General features: G+C 46.8%; 1 protein-coding gene and 1 long non-coding RNA gene across 3 annotated transcripts in view; one reads left to right on the forward strand and one right to left on the reverse strand.

The window, feature by feature from the left end:
* Positions 1–858: 858 nt before the first annotated feature.
* On the reverse strand, positions 859–5,689 carry LOC134475236 (uncharacterized). The gene is made up of 2 exons (XR_010046270.1): positions 1,755–5,689; positions 859–1,458 (listed from the first exon to the last, which is right to left on the reverse strand). It is a non-coding gene; the product is annotated as an uncharacterized LOC134475236 (long non-coding RNA).
* A 133-nt stretch (positions 5,690–5,822) lies between these two features.
* The window catches only part of Lhpp (phospholysine phosphohistidine inorganic pyrophosphate phosphatase), a 120,879-nt gene continuing 107,074 nt past the window's right edge, over positions 5,823–19,627 (forward strand). Inside the window, exon 1 of one of the 2 annotated variants that reach the window (XM_063244897.1) lies at positions 5,823–6,023. In XM_063244897.1, coding sequence (XP_063100967.1) covers positions 5,899–6,023 — 125 coding nt within the window. In that variant the 5' untranslated portion in view covers positions 5,823–5,898. The remainder of the gene's footprint in view (positions 6,024–19,627) is intronic. The other variant, XM_003479819.5, reaches the window with a different exon arrangement.

Genomic DNA, 19,627 nt, shown 5'->3' on the forward strand with positions numbered 1-19,627 from the left:
TTTTCCTTTGGTCTTTTTCCTTTTTATCGGTACCGGGGATCGAACTCACGACTGCCTGCTTGCAAGGCAGGTGCTTATGCTACTGAGCTAAATTCCCAGCCCCTAGCCCAACCATTCTTTCAAGATCCATTTCAGACTGTCCATTTGCTCAGAAGCCACTGATACCCTCCACGGCTCACGGAGGACATTTTCTGGGCTCTGTCTGTGTCACACTGGTATTTGATGCCAAACAGTAATCCTGAAGGTATATACCTTGTCTTCTGCCCAATCTTGACTTTTCAAGGTAAACATTACTCAGAACATTTTGCACCCATAGAGCCCACTGCACAGAGCAGAGGCTCAAGGCATGTTTCATGATGTTTGTGGCAGATTATGCAAACTGACTCACTCACCTTATGTATTAAGAGTCTGTAAGGCTAAAAACTGCATTTCTCAGATTCCTGTTCTACCAAGGAATAGATTCTACCAAGCCAGACATGGAGAATGTGAGTTGCTGGTCACAGGATAAAGGACACTTCAGAGGGGACAGGATTGAAATGTATGGTTTTTTTGGTGGTGTTTTCTTTTTATCGGGTTTTTTTGTTGGTGGTGTTTTTTGTTGTTGGTGTTTTTTGTTTTTGTTTTTGTTTTTTTTTGCTGTAGCTAAGCTGCATGCTATACTAGTAGGCTTCTGGTATCTTGCAGTCAAGTGATGGAGAAGTATTTCCAATGCAGCAGTGAAAACAGGCATTTCTTATTAATGCATGGCTCCTAACTGTGTAGTATTCGAGCTTGGATGTCTAGACTTCCTTCATGCCATGTGTAAATAAAACAATCTGTAAGACCGGTGTCGCGAAGGAGACTCCAAGGACTCAGCTCTCATGTAAGAACAAGGGGTTTTATTTTCCGTGCGCATGGGGTCCTCCAAACAGGTGGGAACGGAGAACCCCATAGGTTCTGCTGCAGTTCAAGGATGTCAGAACACTCATGGAGAGAGGTGTCCTTTGTTCCTCCTGATCATCATCAGGCATAAGGGTGGCTGGGTTTAAAGCTGAAGGAGTCTTGAATATCATTGACTCTGGGTCTAGAAGCAGGGCTTGACAGTAGAATTCTGGCGTTCGAGAGCCTTTTTTCAGGAGGGGTTTTGATAAGAGTCTCTAAACTGTGAGAGGTTACCACAGAAATCACTTGCCCAAAGCGAGTTTCTTCGCCTCCTAAAGTAACATTGTCACAGTAGCTAGTATTCTTAGGTGGGATCAAGTCTGGATCAAGTCTTTTGGAGAGGTAGGCTATAGGCCTCTTTCAAGGGCCAATGTCCTGAGTTAGGACTCCTTTGGCAATGCCCCTGAGTTTATCTATGAACAAGGTGAAAGGCTTGGTAACGTCAGGGAGTCCCCGGGCTGGGGCCTCTGTCAAGGCCCGCTTGAGCTGCTGGAAGGCCTGTTTCATCAGTCCAGTTCAGCGAATTTTGAGTTTCTCCTTTATGGGAGTCATATAGAGGCAAGCTTTTCAGTAAAATTTAGCCTACAGTATCCAACCACCCCCAGAAACTCTCGTCTGTTTTTTTTTTTTTTTTTTTCTCTCATAGAGCAATTCTAACACCTTGGTTATCTTTTTGTAAATTTTCTAGTTCTCAAAGACCTTTTTGTGCTATCTCTATTAACTGGCTGAGGGGCATTTCCTTAAACCTCTCAAACCTTTGTAATTTTTGTCTAACATGTGGGGCCGACTGAGTTACAAAGAGAACACCTGGCGATATTGGGAAACCTTCTTACCTCTGGATGTCCAATCGGGGTGGCACAAAAGGAGAACATGGTTTTGGCATTTGGATCAGAGAGCCAGATTCATCTGGATGGCACACCGCTTTTTTTCCAAGGTTGTCACGTGGCAGGCCATCATTTTACTGAAATTATATTCTTTGAAAAAAGGGCTTTTTCATAGGTAACAAAATTGTGCTGTATAATCTCCCAGATGTTCACAGCACATGTAAGAACTTGTATTTTATTTCTAGTATCACCTATAATCTCATTTTAATGGAAACATTTTTGCAGCAAAGTACAATCTTATGGAAAACTGATCTAATACTGTCAAATTCTGAACACATTTACTTCTTGTCAAACCTGTTATTTGCAGTACTATAAACCAAGACAAATAAAATTCACATCCTCTTGAGCCTTCTACAACTTACAATATACCTCCCAAGTTAAGCGTTTATCTTTTTTTTTTTTTTCCACATTCTGGCACAGCCAGACATTTTTACTTGAAGACTACTCTCTTTGTCCCTCTTTTTACTATTACCAGTCAATTACCTTTTCTCTCACTTCTCAGACAACATCAAAACTCTTAACAAAACCCTTGAAGTCACCTTTTAGTAGTCTAAAACATACTTATTTTATGTCCTTTTACCACATAAAAATGCTGTATTTTAAAAACAAAACTGTAACCTTTTAACTGGCTCAAATATAGTACCACCTGGTTTTTACTTGATAAAGTTGATATGATTCTTAATAACCATAGATATACATATATATGTGTACATGTTTACATTTTAACCAGAGAGAAAAAATACTCCTTTTAAAAGGCATTCCAAGGTTGCAAGCAATCAGTTGAAGTCTTACATATTAAACAAGGCACCACAACATTAAAGACACAAACAAAGGGAGATTCTTGCACAGTTTGGTGAGCTAAAGGAAATAATTTTTCTTTTTTTTTTTTTTTTTTTTTTTGGTCTTTTTCCTTTTTACCGGTACCGGGGATCGAACTCACGACTGCCTGCTTTCAAGGCAGGCGCTTATGCCGCTGAGCTAAACCCCCAGCCCCGAAATAATTTTTCTTATTATGAACCTTGAATCTAATAAGCCATATGGATCCTGCAACAGAAATGGGCAACCAGCCCCTAAGTTAGTAACAAGTTTAAACAGGCAACCAAGGAGGAAAATGGCCAATACTATAGGGAGGGTATTTCTCCCTCAGCTGTACCATCACTAATCATGCCCTTTACGGCCAGGATCAGGGGAAGGTGGAAAGTCCCTTCCGGAGGCCATCCGACTGAAAAGGTGGGCCACTCTGAAGAACAGAAGGTCTGCCATTTGCCCTTCTTAACCTGGAGAGAAAGACTGTGAGCTCGCTCCCGAACCTCGGGCCAATGGTCCAAGGTAAGGGAGAGAGGGGTTGAGGTTGTTTGTCCCATATTATCCTGGAAGAAAACAGAGTCACGAGGAACAGGAGACACGTAGACAAACACAAGGGATCCACACTCAGGAATACCATTTACGAGCCGGCGTCATACACACACCTATGCCACTAGGTGGTGGAAACAAATCGGCAAAGAAACCCGCCGCACAGTAGCCATGAAATGACTACACAGAGCAGTAGGAGCGACCTACCCAGCTCAGCAGGAGTGACCTGCCTACTCAAATTGGTGCAGAACCACCGTCGAATGTTCCACGAGGGAACCTTGGGGCGTCCCCCAACAGAAACAAACTGCCCTTGAATTCAGGACCAAAAGAACGACAAGAACGGCCCAGGGCAGTAAAAAAAGGAAGAGAAAATGAACGATCGATCGCAAAATGAAAGTAAACAAGAATCGGCCGTACTTACCCCAGAGAGGCGCTTAGTGGCCGTTGGAGTCTCCTTCGGCGAGGAGGTCTATCTCGCTGGGGCCTCCAAATGTAAGACCGGTGTTGCGAAGGAGACTCCAAGGACTCAGCTCTCATGTAAGAACAAGGGGTTTTATTTTCTGTGCGCACGGGGTCCTCTAAACAGGTGGGAACAGAGAACCCCGTACTCGGGTAGGGCTAGGTCTTTTAAGGCCTAAAACCACAAAGCAAGCAAGCGTTGTTACAGAGGCCAATCATAGCGATTAGAGCAGGGCTGACTGTGAGCTGTCCTTAAGGGATTGGGTTTCTTTGTGGGGCGAGGGGGTCGTATCGAAAGAAGGGGTGGCACTTTTTAGGAACAGGCCTTTGTCCCATGATTGGGAAAACAGCCTGTTTGTCTGAAATGGTCCAGAAACACTGGATCCTGTGGGGGTGGAGCTGCACATAGTTTTGAAACTCACACCACAAGGCCTCCTGAATAGAAAAGTCTAACAGCAATTAACAACCTTAATTACCTTACTTTAGCACCACAACCATTCTATTTGTACAGGGCAACAATGGTTAGCATATCAATTAGGTTAGGGCCCCAGGGATTTACAATTCTTCACAGAGGAGAGCATTGATTAACATATCAATCTTTTGCCCAGAGGAAAAGGAAGACACACATTTACAGTAAAGCCAAGTTACAGATATTACTATGATATAAATGAAGCTATTTTTGTGAAGAATGTACAATCTAATACAATCTGATGCAATTAACACAATTTGTGATGGGGCTACCGGGTAGAGAAGACCCGGGTTGTCAGGAGCTATTACCTCAGGCCTTTGTTTTATGGCCTTTAGGAAGTTAAAACTTAACTTAGTTAGATTTGCAGGGAGAAGGGGAGGGGAAGTAGCAGATGGAAGGAGCTTTCTTGGTCTCTTCAAATCTATCCAGAGTGGATTCTACTGTCTGCAACTGTAAGAACCCTTACACACAGTATAATACTCTTCCCTAGCATTGTAAATCTTCTAAAGGAAGAAATACATTTTATTTTTCTTTTGTAAGCAGCTCCCCTAGTAAGTTTATCAACAGAAATACACACAATTCATTAAACTAAGTTAAAGTGCTAACATTCTGATTAATTCATCCTTTCTATGAAATAAGAGCCTGAAATAATAACAGTCCCTCTCCTCTGAAATCTCAAGGGCAAATCATAACAGAATTTACATTTTCCTGTTTCAACTTAAGCAGTTCAGACAAGCTGTGAAGGAAATTTAGTTTTTATTGCAAAAAAGTAACATTAAATGCAATTTTATAATTCATCTAAAAGATCTCTGTGACCTAATATACTGTAATAGTCCCTTTTTCTTTCATGTTCTTTTAAAGCCCTATTCTTATACTTATTATTATTTTATTTATTTATTTATTTATTTTGATACTGGGGAGCGAACTCATGACCATGCGCTTGCAACGCAGGCGCTTATGCCGCTGTTCATTTTTACAAGCGTAGCTGTCTGCATTTTCTTTATTTAGCAGTACTGGAGATTAAACTAAATTAATCTGGAGCCTTTGCATTGAGTTATGTCCCAACACTTTTTATTATTATTTTTTAAAATTTTGACACAATTCTCGTTAATTTGCCCAGCAAGACTCAAGACTTCCAATCCTCCTGAGTCTCTCAAAGTGGTGAGATTACTGGCGTGCACCACCACACCTAGCTTGGATTTTGCTCTTTCAAATGTTAGAACATGAGCATTTTCTAAAGGTTACGTAGTCTTTATTTTCTTTACCATATTGCACTCCTTTCAGTACCCCTGTTATACTTTCTTGAACAGTTCTCTTTCTTGCACATTTACTTTTCTTCTAATTTGCTTTACCATTCCAACAACCGTTTTTCGGACTCATTTCCTTAACGCGCTTCTTCCCAGGCGTGGGACTGCCCGTCAATGGCTCCTACCATTAGGTCGCCAGCAGTGGTGTAGCACTCTGCTACTGAAGAATGAGAACACCAGCGAAGCGCTGATACAGTCTGTTCTCTTTGATTCTTGTTCTTTCTACGGATATCTTCTCGTCTCAGTTTGCCTCTGTCCTGGTTTTCAGGCAGGTAAACTCTTTTCGAGAGTTTACTTAGCCGCTTTCCAACCTTCTGAGAAGAACCGCGTTATTCGCCGAAACATTTCTTCCGGGACCGAGCGCCCGCTTTGAGCGGTTCCGGGTTTCAGCCCCGCCCATCCCGCCTTCCGGACTACAGCTCCCAGGGGTCCCTGCGCGGGAGGCGCGGCCGCGGGCTCCGAACTGGTTGGGACGCCGGGTACAGGTTGCACTTGGTGGGGCGCAATGGCCGTGTGGGGTGAGCGGTTGGCCGGCGTGCGCGGAGTGCTGCTGGACATCTCCGGCGTGCTTGTGGACAGCTGCGCGGGCGGCGGCGTGCCCATCCCAGGTTCAGTGGAGGCGGTGGCGAGGTGAGTGAGTGGTCAACGGGTGGGTGGGCGCTCGGCTCAGCCCCGCGCCCCCGACAATTGGCAGCCTCTGCCGAGGGGCGCGGCTTCCGCGCTGGCCCCGCCTCGCGCGTTTGTCTCTGGAGGGTCGGGCTGTGGCGGAGGGGCTTGCTGAAGACTGGCTGAACTGCGCTGTCCAGCAGAGCTGCCGCTTTGGTGCCCGCGGCTGCCGGCTGCAGAGCGCTTGAGTTACAGCTATTAATGTACGCTGAGATGTGCCGTGTGTGTAACTTACAGTACACACCAACTTTACAAGTTTAGTGATAAAAGTGTAAAATAGCTCATTAAAATTGTTGTTGATTGCTGTTGAATGTTTTCTCCCCAAACTGGGGACTGAATTTTGCTCATCCCCATGCCTTTTTTATGTTTTATGTTTAAGACAAGGTCTCACCAAATCGCTAAATTGGCCAGGCTGGGTCGAACTTTCAATCCTCTGGCCTCAGCCTCCCAGGGCTGTGTGCACAATCATGATATCTGTGCACACAATCAGGTGTGCACAATCATGATATCCTGCTGAAATTATATGTATTATACTATGTTTGCAATACACAGTGCTTACATTTCTCTGTGGAGTTGGTACATACACGTAACATATCATAATATTTTTTTTTGGATTAAACTCATGACCTCACCCTTGCCAGGCAGGTGCAATAAAGTGTTCAATTCCACCTGTAGTTTTTGACGTTTTTACTGGAAACTAAATCACATAGGTGGCACAGGATACAAGTCTGTTGGGCTGCATTGATCCATGGGAGAAGAAGGGTGTCTGGCCCACCCTGCTTTGCCCATGCAGGACACTTTCAGAACCATGGTTGGCACCGCTGGGCTGAGGCTTGCTAGTTGCACTTAGTGTTTAGGGTCTGGCGTTACTGCGACTCAGTTTATTGACCGGTGGATGGCAGGTAAGTGAGCTCTTAGCCTTTCTCAGAGTCCCCACCCTACCCATCTGTATGTGTAGGAGCTACTGAAACCGCAGGGACCCAAACTACTGCACAGTGAAGTGCGAGGGGTTTGGAAGGCAGGCAATTCCTAGCCTCCAAGACAGCCTGGGAAGGGTAGCCCAGGCTTAGGAGCTGCCTCTTGGCAGCAGTGAGAGGTTTTAGTCCCTCCAGGATCCTCCACTAACCTCAGAGCTTCAGGCTGACTCAGCCACAAGTGAGACACTGTCAGGGAGGCACGTGTGAGAATGGGATAGAAGGGGCTGGGCTACATTTTGGAGTGCAGTGACATCGGGGAGGAGGAAGCCACAACCTCTATGCCATAATGGGGTGCTTAGGGCCTCATGAAGGTCATGTCTGGAGAGGAGATGCACAGTGTTCTGCACACAAGTAGACCAAGTCTCTGCAGATTGGCATAAGTGATATGAAGACAGGACAATGAGAGTACAGCGGGAGAGAGGGTGACATGGCCTGGAGAGGGAAAAGGAGACATCTCTGAGGAGAGGACTTTGAATGAAAAGAGAAGAGTTGGTGGAAGTGCCTCTGACAGGAGGAAGAAGCAACTTCAAAGCCTAAGGCAGGAAGCTTATAGTACTCCTGGAGCTGAGGAGTCCTGGGCCAGGCCTGTGTGGTGGTGATAGTGGGGTGGTCATAGCAGGCGGGGACTTGGGACTAAGGATGGTGTTGGCCGTATCTTGAAAGGTAGGCAAGCCATGAAGATTTTAGGCAGACTTGTGACATGGTTTATTTATGTTTGAAAGAAATTTAAATGTAAGAAGTGAAAACCTAAGTGCAGTGAAAGCAAGATTTCCTTTGTAAATTTGGAGATTTGTTTTTGTTTTGAGACGAACTATCATTATTTAGTTCGGGCTGGACTTGAACTCACTGCAATCCTCTTGCATCACCCTTTTAAGTACTGGGATTATAGGTGTGCTCTCCACCATGCCAGATTTTGTAATCTTGAAGTAAGAGATTGTATCTGCGCCTAAAATCTAGAAATCGGCAACCAAAGTTCAGCAGTCCGGTGGAAATATAGACAATGGACACATGCAGCTCAACGAAAGGGAACATGAGTGACCCCACCAGTGTATGAAAGATGGTTGACCTGACTCAATAAGACAAATGCAAATTAAAACTATACCAAGAGGTCATTTTCCATCAATTTGACAAAATTGACATAAATCTAAGAATTTAAGTTCTCTTGGTGAAAATTTGAGGAAGCAGACCCTGTTATCTATTGCTTGTGGAAGATATAGTTGGCATTCTCTAGCAGGACCTCCACTTCTAGGAATTTGTCTTGCCTCATACAGGAGAAATGACCTAAATATAAGGTCATTCGTGACAGTGCTTTCTTTCTTTCTTTTTTTTTTTTTTTTTTTTTGGTGCCGGGGATCAAACTCATGACCTCACTGGCCTTGACAGTGCCTTTTTGTTTTGTTTTGTTTTGTTTTGTTTTGTTCCTTTTTCATTTTTATCAGTACCAGGGATCGAACTCACGACTGCACACTTGCAAGGCAGGTGCTTATGCCACTGAGCTAAATCTCCAGCCCCGACAATGCCTTTTGAAATAACAAAGAACTATAGGGAAACATTATTATTATTATTATTTTTCTTTGTCTTTTTCATTTTTATCGGTCCCGGGGATCGAACTCACGACTGCCTGCTTGCAAGGCAGGTGTTTACGCCGCTGAGCTAAATCCCCAGCCCCGGGAAACATTATTATGCCTATGTTTACCAGAACTGTCCAATCTTCAGCCTGTGGGTTGCACACGCCTATGTAGTAAAAAACAATTTTTAATTTTGTTACTTATATACATTATATATTTTATATGCAGCCCAAGCAAACCAGATGTGTCCAACATCTAAAGGTTGGTCATTCCTGTGCAAGTGGAATACCATGTAGTGTAAGAAATGAGCATGCCTCCCTGTAATATATTGCTAGTAAAGATAGAAAACATGCACTAGGCACCATCTTTTGGGGAGAAAAGGCAGAAATGTAAGCATATATTCCTACTACCATGTTTGCAGGAAGACTCTAGAACAGACGCGTTATTTTGGAGTCTTGAATGAAGAGCTAGGGGACAAGCCATCCTCTCAGGCTTTCTCAGTGCTGGGATTACAGGTATACACCACCATACCCACCTAAAAATAACTTGTATATTAGAGTAAATTATACATATAAAAAGTGCTCATATTGTGGTGTCAATGATTTTTCACCAGCTGATATCTTTTTTTTTTGTCTTTTTCCTTTTTATCAGTACTGGGCATCAAACTCACGACTGCCCGCTTGCAAGGCAGGCACTTATGCCGCTGAGCTAAATCCCCAGCCCCCACCAGCTGATATCTTTTGTGTAGCCCACATTTCACAAGCCTTTTCCTAGAGTGACTCCTGTCCTGACATAGATTGGTTTTTGCTTGTTATTGACTGTATGTAATTGAAATCATGTTACATTCCCTTTTGTATTTTGTTCCTTTCACTCCCTCTTGTGTTTAAGAGGTTTGCTCTTGTTTGTTGCACGTGGTTGTAGATTGTTCATTGTCGTTATTGTGTATCATTCCATTGAGTGATGACCACCAGTTTATCCACTGTGCTGTTGATGGAGTATAGTTTCCAGTTTGGGTTATTATGAAAAGCACTGCTGTACATCCTGGAACATTACAGAACACATCCTTTGGTGAGTGCATGGATGCGTTCCTGAGGTTATGCCTCCTTGGAGCATGCTGATCTAGGAGGGACTGTCTGGGTCATAAGTGAGGCAAGTGGTTCCCCTTCATCCACCAAAGTGGAGCCAGTTCTCATTTCAAGCTGACAATGAATAAGAGCCTCAGTGTTTCCTGGTTTGCCAGTCATTTTCATTCTTTTTTATTTTTTTCAGTCATTTTCATTCTAACAGGGTCTTTTCATCTCTAAAATCTCTGAATCAACTCAGGAGTGTGAGGCTGGAAGATCATAAATTTTGATGGGGATCTAGCTCCACGGCTGAGAACTTCCCGAGCATGCCCGAGGCCCTGGGTTCAACCCCCAGTATCAGAAAAGAGAATAAGAAACCTTGAAAAGTAAAGTCAGATCAAAGTAGAGCCAGTGCCTCATTCCTTCTCTCTCTGCCCAGGAGCACAGTAGATTTCAGCTGGGGACTTGCTGCTACCTGTGAGCCTTTGCTTTCTGGGCAGTACTGTGGCTCTGGGGAACATGTGTCCCAGGCAGGGGAAGGCTCCAGATTTCTCCCAGCAACAGCAAGGTGGCCACTCTCAGAGAGCACTTACTGTCCATCCAGATGTCTGTACTCTCCTCCTGTTGTCTTGTGTAGCCCCCTTGCAACCCAAGCAGGATGCTGTCAGGAAAGCCCAGAGAACTAAGTCCTTATACTTCACCAGGTCCAAATGACTTTCCCAAGTGACCTTTGGGGCCCCTCCCACTCACTGCCTGTCACACAGTCTGGATAGTGAGGTTGTCCTAGAATGTCCTCTGCCCAGCCAGCACCCACACAGCCTGGCCACTATACTGTAGTGCTGGGCAGTTTTTCACTTTATGTCTTCAGCTCTTCTGTCAGCTTTTCAAGACAAAGCTCCCTCCCAAGGCAAATTTACTATAGGGAGGCCCTGTCAGCCCTCCTACCCTGAGAAGATGCCTGAACTTGGGAATAAAAAACTGGAGGAATGGAACTTACCCCTCCAGCAAAATGTGCCTACTTTGGGCATGGGGGAAAGGGGAATTTTTTTCTCTTGGTGGCTGAGTCAAGAGTGGGCTCTCCCAGGAGTCCTTTGTGGGCCAGGCATACTTGCCAGGGTGCATGGCGAGCATCCAGCTGACTTGTGTAGCATGGGCAGCTCTAGGAGCAGCTTCTTTCCCACCTTTTCCTCCTTGAAACGCACAACTCCCTTTGAAGTCCTTCAGGGGCTCAAAGGAAGCTCCTGGGGTGAGACCAGCTGCTAAGGAGGAAAGTGTGATGGGGGAGGGTGGAGCCCTAGGAGAGCTTGAGCCTCCTTGGCAACTCCCCAATCCCATCTTCATTGTGTAAACCTAGGAGAGGGTGACTCACTGCCTACTGCTCTTCTTCCTGGACTTCTGTGGTGATGAGTATCCTCCGATTTTCTGAAAGCTTCCCACAGAGCAGGACATAGAAATCACATTGAGAGAACAAATTTGGCTTTTGCCAGTAGATTGGGCCACAGTAACCTAGGCTGTTATATACTGAGGCAGGCCTGGCATGTATTAGGCAGGTGCTCCACCTCCCACCTCACCTTCGTCCTGGCCCCTGAGGTCGTGTATGCTCCCGTTTTCAAGGTATAGACTGAGGCTCAGAGATTCTGGCACTGGCAGATGTAGAAAAGGGAACTGAGCCCTCATAAAAGACACAATCATTCATGTATCCACCCACTCACACAGCAAACATTCATCAATACCTTTGGTGTAGCAAAAACCACCTCACAAGACACTGGGGATCTGTGGCAGTAAAGAAAATGGATGGTCACCTGTACTTGGTCAAGCTGATATGGTAATGCAGGGAAGTCAGCAATGTACAGCACACACCCGGAAAGGCTAGTATGGCAGGTGGAAAGAGCCTGAAGCAGAGGAGATAGTAGCCTCAGGTGCAGGGGTTGTCTTTGGCCTCAGAGGTCCCACAAGGAAAGGGTTGAGATCAGGAGATAATAGGGAGCTAAGAGCTTCCTAGGTAGAGGAACAAGATGCCCACATTTCCTTGTGCTTCCTGGGCAATGTGGATGTGGGTCTCCAGGTTATTTCCTGGAGGTGCTGGGTGGGGCCCGCTTACTGCAGTGGGACTTGTGACCAGCTTGGACATCTGTAACTGGCCTGAATCCTCCCTACCAGGCCTTTATTGGAGCCTATTCTTGAGCAGATTGGGCTCCCCAGGAGAGCCATTCAGAGGCTGGGCCGGGCGCAGCAGGAGCTACAGCACAAAGGCACAGGCGGCTGGACCTGGATGATGGCCCTGGAGGCATCTGCATGTGAAAGGCAGTGTACATTTACTGCATCCTGTCTCAGGCCACTAAACCACATCTGCCAGTCAGCCTAGGCTTGACTGGTCTTTTCGGAGCAGGCGGAAGGAAGCAGCCTCAGCTCAGGGCAGCATCATAAAGCAATTTCCACCCCAGACCGCCTACCCCTTACACTGCATGCCAGGTCCACAGCCCAGCATTTCTGTTGATGCATCTCAATCCCCAATATGACCGGAAGCCTTTGGGACCCTGTTAAAATGTAGGTGCCTCCCAGCAGGTCTTGGAACAGCAAGGGACCAGGGCCAGAGGAACTTTGAAGTCTGGCCGATACTCAGCTTCTAGAACTGCACACTCAGCTGCCCCAGCATCATGCAGCTTTAAGGACAAAGGCTCCTGGGACTCCCAATATTGATAGAGACTGTGGGGCCAGGCTGGAGCATCACTTGTAGGGCCTCATCTTAGCCCAACTGCAGGACTGACCTGTCCAGGGCCTGGCGTGGTGTAGCTGGGGATAGCTTCTTAATGGGATTTGCTTAAATTAAAAGGAGCTTCCCTGCTGGCTTAAGCTGGGACCTAGGGCAAGCAGTGTTTGTGGAGAACATGCTGTTCCCTTGGGGTCCTTTATCTTCAGAAAGGGCAGGGTGTGGACCAACACAGTGTGCTCCTCATCTCTGGCTGTTTTCTGTTTCGTAATTTCAATATTTGAAGTTTCATAAGATAGGTGACTTCCTTCTTGTAACTGTGCCTACCAGGGCATGAAATTGACCCTAGTTTCCCTCCTAGTCACAGCCCCAGAGTGACACAGCTGATCCTTCCTTTGTTTTTTCTGATTGTGAACGCTATTCTGCTCAGGGATTTATGCTGAGAGGGCTCAGCCCCTCCTGACTGCAAGGTCTCCATGTGTGAGTGGGAATGTAAAGCCACTTGTCAGATCGTTACAGGGATCCAATGTGAACATGTGGGCAAAGCCAGGCACTGGGTGCTGTCATTGTGTCCCCATATCCCTGATCTCCTAGGTGTCCCTAGGGAACATGTCGGGCTGGGTATCCCTCAACATTTTGTCCCCAGATTCTCTTGTTGGGTTGAACTTTGCCTTCTTTCTGCAGGTCCTCAGGGTGGTGTACTCTGGACTCCTCCCACTGTCCCTGTTTCAACTGCAACTGGCTTCTTGTCAGACTGAACCTGCCTGGAGGGCCAAGATACCCAGTTCCCACACTGAGCTTTGTCAGAGCCGAGGTTGTCATTGCCACTGCCATAGTTATTACTGCCATTTATTATTTGCAGGGTGCCACATGCTTCCCATGTGTCTTTTCAAAATATGGCCTTTATGATGGTCCTGTTCTGTAGCTGTTGTTAGCACCTTGTGCAGCTCAGGAACGTGAGGTTGGAGAAGGTTAGGTGACAAGCCAGAGGTCACACAGGGAAGAGGTGTGTCTATTTCCCAACTCCACCTCTCCCCATGGGATATCTAGCCCTGGACTGGCCTGATCTGGTGCTCAGGGACAACTTACTGGCTCAGTTTGCAGGGCTAGGGAGTAGAAAACATGCTCATGAGTACCCACACCATGCTCTGAGACACCTTGTATCCCTAGGACCTCAGTTTCTCCCTCTGTGAAGTGAGCTGCTTAGGTTACAAGATGCTTGTGGTCACCCTTTGGAGAGGAGACCATGCACTTGATTCTAAAGTATGTTCATTAATCGTTGTGAAATCAACGTCCCAGTCCTAGCATGTCCCTGTGATCTGAGATTTGTGGCTAAGGATTCGTCATAGAGAATGCACAGGCTGAGTATCTTGCAGGTAGGTGAGACAGGCACAGGCATGGGGAAAGTGTACCACATGTTTCATAATTGCCCTAGCTTGAAGCCTGTTCATGTCTGCTTGACCTCATCACCATCCTACTGAGGTCACTGACCAACTGGCATGGACTCAGAGACACAGCCAGGTTCCAGCTCTGCGTCTTTTTGTCCTTGCTAAGTCCATACTTTGCACTTTTTACACAGGGCTGTGTGCTGCTGCCCAGAAGTATCCAGGGGAAGGGGGAAGTCCCAGCTATGGGAGCAGCTGGTAGGAAGGGGGAGGAGGAAGGTACAGCAGCTTTAGGTGAACTCTTCAAATTCCTGTGTGATGCCAGCAAGAGAGGTCATGGCATCGCCTCCATATCAGCCTTGACTGTCTCCTTCATGTAGCCCTGGAGTGCCAGACTGCAAGATACACTCCTCTCCTATTTCAAGGCTAGCACTCAGTACTCCAGGAGTCCGACCATAGACATCTGGCTAACAGGGGTATGTGCAGCACCCGAAGGGGAAGTCAACCCTGGCCCCACTGGCAAGGCCTTTCTGCAGCTGCTCTGGCACAGGCAGCTCCTGGTCCCAAGCTGAGGCTATGGGTAACAGACACTCCCAAATCATTATGGCTATCTCTGGTTATGTGAACAACTGAATTTTTCTCCTGAAAAGCAGCTTTGCCTTCTCTTGGGGATTGTGTTTTTAAAAAATGGATTCTTAGAAAAAAATAAGCACTTTAAGGACTTCATTTCTCCAAGTATGTGTTTTCAGTCTTTGTTGCTGTGTAAGGGGGAGGCAGCCAGACATGTCAGAACTGGATACAGGCTGGCACGGCTGAGAAAGCACATTGCTCGGGCACTGGAGGCCAGGGTTATGGGTGTCACCTGCATTTGTTTCTGCTGCTGTCCTTTTCCCTGTCTGAGGACACTGAGGCATAGAGTTTGTATCCCTATCCTCTGTTCTCATTTCAGTAGTAAGAGGGAGGTTCCAGCCCACACCAGGCGAGGTCTAAGTTACTGTACCTGAAGGCAAGAGCAGGCTGGTGGTTAGAGAAGCAGAAGTGGATGAGCATAAAGGCTTCCCACCCTCCCTTTCTTTCTGGTATGAACTTCTCTGTGAGGCAGGTAGACCAAGATCAGATCTGGAATTTGGATTACTTAAGTGCTTCTCCCAGTAAAATATCCTCCTGCACTGGGTACTTGATACTATGACAGATATACCTTGGGTGGAATCCTAGAAGGCCTCTCAGTAACCTCGATGCCCATCCTTCTTTGCCAGTCTCAGACCCCTGTGAACCTCTGGGCTGCCATTTCCCATATTTAAGCTTTGCTTTGTAGAACAGATAGCGTATCAGTCTGTAAACTGCCACTTCAAGCCCTCTAATGACACTGCCACTGAGGGTCTGCCATGGCCTGGCTCAGCAGCTCCTTGTAGTCTTGTGGCCCCTTGAGCTCTTTTGGCCTCCATGACACTGGCTTGAGTGCTACCTTCCCACAACCGCATATTTCCACTCAGAGCCCCATGTTGGCAAACCTGGGCTCTGATTACTGGGGACATGGGCTGGTCATGTACCTGGATCCCCCAGAACTCCACCAGCTCAGCCACTCCTGTGAACCTGCTATTGGAGTACCACACATGGTGGCAGCTGAAGGCATAACTCTCTTGGAGCCTGAAGCTATTGGGGAGCACAGGGAAGGAGGTCCCAATGACCAGAGCCATACAGGAGGAGGGTGGGCTCTGCCTGGGGTAGGGCAAAGGTCAGGCTTCCCTGGCTCCCAGGAACCAGGCCTTGAAGGAGAGTGGGATTTGACTCAGGTGTTAAGAAGGCTTCTGGGTCAGAGAAAGGTGACAAATGCCAAGGCTAGAAGGGATGGGAGGGGAGGAGGATGGAGGGAGGAGCCTAGCTGCTCTTTCCCTGGCAGCCTCCTGCCTCCCCCCACCACCCAGTCCTTGGCAAACTGGAGAGGGCAGGCTGTTGAGCCATCCCAAGGTCACTCAGGATGTCCAATAATTGTCCTAACACTTTACCTGCCACAGAACAATAATGAGAGGGTTTCCATTATTTTCGGGTGAGTGCTCCTGGCAGATGCCGACAGCCAGCAGATGTGTAAAGTCCGAGGTGATTTGTAAGGGACCAGCTCATCTGATGCACAGTAATTGCACCGGGCGAGCAACATTGTCACTCAGGGGTGCATCCTGGTCTGCTGAGATGAGGTAAAGGTCAGTTCAAAGATTCAGTTTGGCCATAGGACATGGGGGCAAACCCCACTCCCACGGGGATCCAAGGGGGGGGTTATTGTGCTAAGTGGCTCAGAAGGGCTTTTAAGAGAGCCAGGGCTCTGCAGAATCCCACTCTCGCTGGGCCTCTTTGGTGTACATCCCAAAGTGTAGCCTGCCCTAGCTGCATGACTCTTGCAGCTTTTTGGAAGGTGCCATCCTAGGCTTCCTTGACATTCTGGAATTCTTGAGTTCTAGGACTCCCAGGGCCAAATCCACAACGCTGACAGCAGATTTCAGGGAGAGACATGAAGGTTTGGTTCCTCAGTGGTCTTAGTCTGCTCAGGCTGCCATAAATGGAGAGAACTCATGATTTAGGCATCAGATGTTTGTTGGTTCATTTGTAGTTCTGGAGGCTGCAGTGTAAGAACAGGGCGTCAGCATGGTTGGTTTCTGGTAAAGGCCTTTTCCTAGCTTGTAGGCAGCTACTATATTGCTATATATTCACAGAACCTCTTTTTGGTAAAGGCAGAGAGGGAGACAGTAAAGGGGCAAGGGAAGGAGAAGCCAGCACAGTACTCTCAGGTGTCTTGTCTTATAAGGACACCAGTCCTATTATGTCGGGGCTTCCATATTTGATTCTTTTTAACCTTAATTACCTCTTGGTAGGCACTGTTCTCCAGATAGTCACATTGGGGACACGGGCTTCAACATCTGCCCACTGCTTAGACCCCATTGGTGTTTGTTCCCCTATATCATACACTGTCCCCAAAGTGCACACACAGGTTCTGCCCACACAGGATACCCTGGAACAGAAGTGGGCCTGCTACCCCTGCCCAGGACATAGGGTTTTTATTTGGGGTTCTTGAGCCTTTTGTCCAGCCGTGTAAAGACCTGCGCACACCACTGCAGACAGTTGAGGGTATATAGATTTGTCCCAGAAGATGGTGACCTGGATTGAGTGGCTGTCCCCAGGAGCCTCCACTTTCTCATCTGGAGAGTGAGGATGATGGTTCTCACGTCCTAGGCCTGATTACTCAGTCAGCTGGTGCTTAGTGCTTACTGCCAACTGGACACCACTACTTTCTTCTGCCCTTGGAGCAAGAGGAGAAGATCAGGTCATGGGCACTGAGTGGAGGCATCATGTCACTTCCTGAGAAGCAAGGTTCCATATAATGCCCTATTGATATTTCACTATTTTAGTAATTATTTTAATAGTGATTACATTTCATTTTTAGTATTTTAGGATGATGAAGAGAGAACCTTCAAGAGGCCCCTAGTGGTCAGACAGGGTAGGACCCCAAGGGAGGACATTACCCATGCATTTCTTACTAGATTTTCAGGGATGGACCCCACTTCTAAAACTAGTACTTGGATTTGGAAAACATATTGTTTGAATAAACTGATGTTGCTGTTTCAAGGGAGACTCAGGTGTAAGTATCCCAAAGTGAGTTGTGTGATTTACTCCCTTCCATCCACATCTAAAGTGACAGATGTGAGGCTCTGCCATCTCACCGCGACACCGATTGTTCACTGTTCTGAGAAGGTCACATCATCATTCATTAGCAATAATTAGTCCCCCGGGGCCCCCTGCACTTCTTCACTCAACTGCTCCATTAACTTGGGTGCAAATCACACATTCCAGACACCAATCAATGAAGATTTGCCCATAATGTACAAGGTGATGCTATTAGTTACAATATATTAACTACTTAATTTAAAAATAAAAAAGCTATCTTTTTGAAGGGCAATTAACCACTAAATGTAATTGATCATTCATAAACCTCTGATTAGGAAAGACAAATAATAAGAAAGGAATGAATCACCTGAGCTGCGGAAGACATGTTCAGCATCTGGGTCTGTGTTTTCACTCTGCTAATAGTTGGTCTACAGACTTCTTCCTAAGTTACTCCTGGCAGCTCCAGTGCTAGGAGGGTCCCTAGGCTCCCTGAAACCTGTTTATTTCTGCTGGGTCTTGGGAGAGTATGCAGACTCAGGGACAGCCTAAGAGAAGCAGCTGGGGAGGTCATTTAGACTTCTCCACCAGTCATTCATTCAGCAGACACTTATCAAGGGTCTGCCATGTTCCAGGCACTGGGGATGGCATGGAGAACAGAACAAAACCCATCCTTTGATCATCACTGAGGGTGAGGTTTTATGAAGTCCTCCCATCCATGCTAGTAACAGGCAGACACCTGGCTTGCCCCTGCCCTCTTAGTGGTCCTCTGTTCCAGCCTCATTTTCCACATTTCCCCAAGCAGTTGGTGTCTTTCTACTCTAGAGGTTAGAATATGTTCACCTGCCTGTCCACAACGGTGGGCTGCTCTTCCCTCTATGTGGCCTGTGGACTCTGCTGGGTCTGGATCTTCTAGGAAACTCCCGCAGAGACCTCACATGGGGTTTGAGCTCTTCTTCAGCATGACAGCATTGGGAGGCACCAGCTTGGGTTCCCCACACACTTCCGTGGGGTGAAAGTGAAATCAGCCACATCCCAGAATGTCTGCCTTATAAGGAGGAACAGAAAACCCTGGACCTGTCTGGGATTCAGTTTTCTCACCAGGAAGTGGGATAAATTGGTTGAGTTTTTGGTGGAGTCTTGTCCAGTGGATGCTGATTCCAGGTGACAGTTCTGAGCAACTGGATGTAATCTATGTATTGCCTCTAGACTCCTTTGGTTGGGGCTACATCTGTAAAATCGAAATGTAATCATATTCCTCTTCTCTATATGTGTTTTTAAATAAATTGTAAGTTATGCATTTAAGACTTATTAATTTAGTACTCAGATTATTAAAAACCTAAGATTGAAAAGATATATGAAAATTCAGAACATCCTCCTTTGCCTTGGAGGCCAGGGAGATGGGCAAGTTTAGGGGCATGTTTGCGACCTGGGCCAGGTGACCAATAACATTGTTGGTTAATGATGCTAGGTTTTCTTACCTGTGCCTTCTTGGCTTTAGGACCTGCTCTGGATTTTCCCTGTGACTCCACACAGCACCTCTGTGCAAATGTCATTTATAGTCCCTGTTTTGGCAAGTCTGGGCTTTTCCAGGGCCAGGTGATTTGGGCCAGGGAGACAACAGGGCAGATCCCAACTGCCACCAACCCACCTCCAGCCTGTAACACCTGTATGTGCAGCCTGCTCCCACAGAGTTAGCCCTTGCTGGTGGGCACCAGGCTCCCAGTCACCTCTTGCACAGATGGGCCTTGCCCAGTGTCCACTTTCTCTCTGCCTTTCCTCTACCTCCTGCCAGTGTCCTTGGTTCCAAGGGTCTCAGCTCCCTGGTTGCTTCCCAGGAGGCCCATCCCGACCTTTAGCCTCAGCTGGCAGCTTTTTCTCTTCATTGTTTGTATCCTTCATAGAGCCTCCCCTCAGCTGCAAATCGCCTTTCCTCTGGAGGTTTCCTGTTTGTCACCTGCCTCCTGCCCCATACCATGGACTGTGGCCCGGAGAAGTGTCCTTGCCTGTGTTCACAGCTGCAGTTCACAGCTGCCAGTCTGACTGGCACTTGGTAGATGTTCAGTCATTATTTGTAGGAAGGTTGAATGGCCTGCATGTTGTGGCTTTGTGTTCTGGGAACTTGTCCCCTGTGGTGCCCACCTGGGAAGGATAGCAGTGCTGCTGACAGTTCATCCTACTATGATTTTGGATTCACATGGGATTGGGTTCTA

Source organism: Cavia porcellus, unplaced genomic scaffold (genome assembly GCF_034190915.1).
Source record: "Cavia porcellus strain 051 isolate PalLab524CR breed Dunkin Hartley unplaced genomic scaffold, mCavPor4.1 scaffold_2, whole genome shotgun sequence".
NCBI classification, from domain to species: Eukaryota; Metazoa; Chordata; class Mammalia; order Rodentia; family Caviidae; genus Cavia; species Cavia porcellus.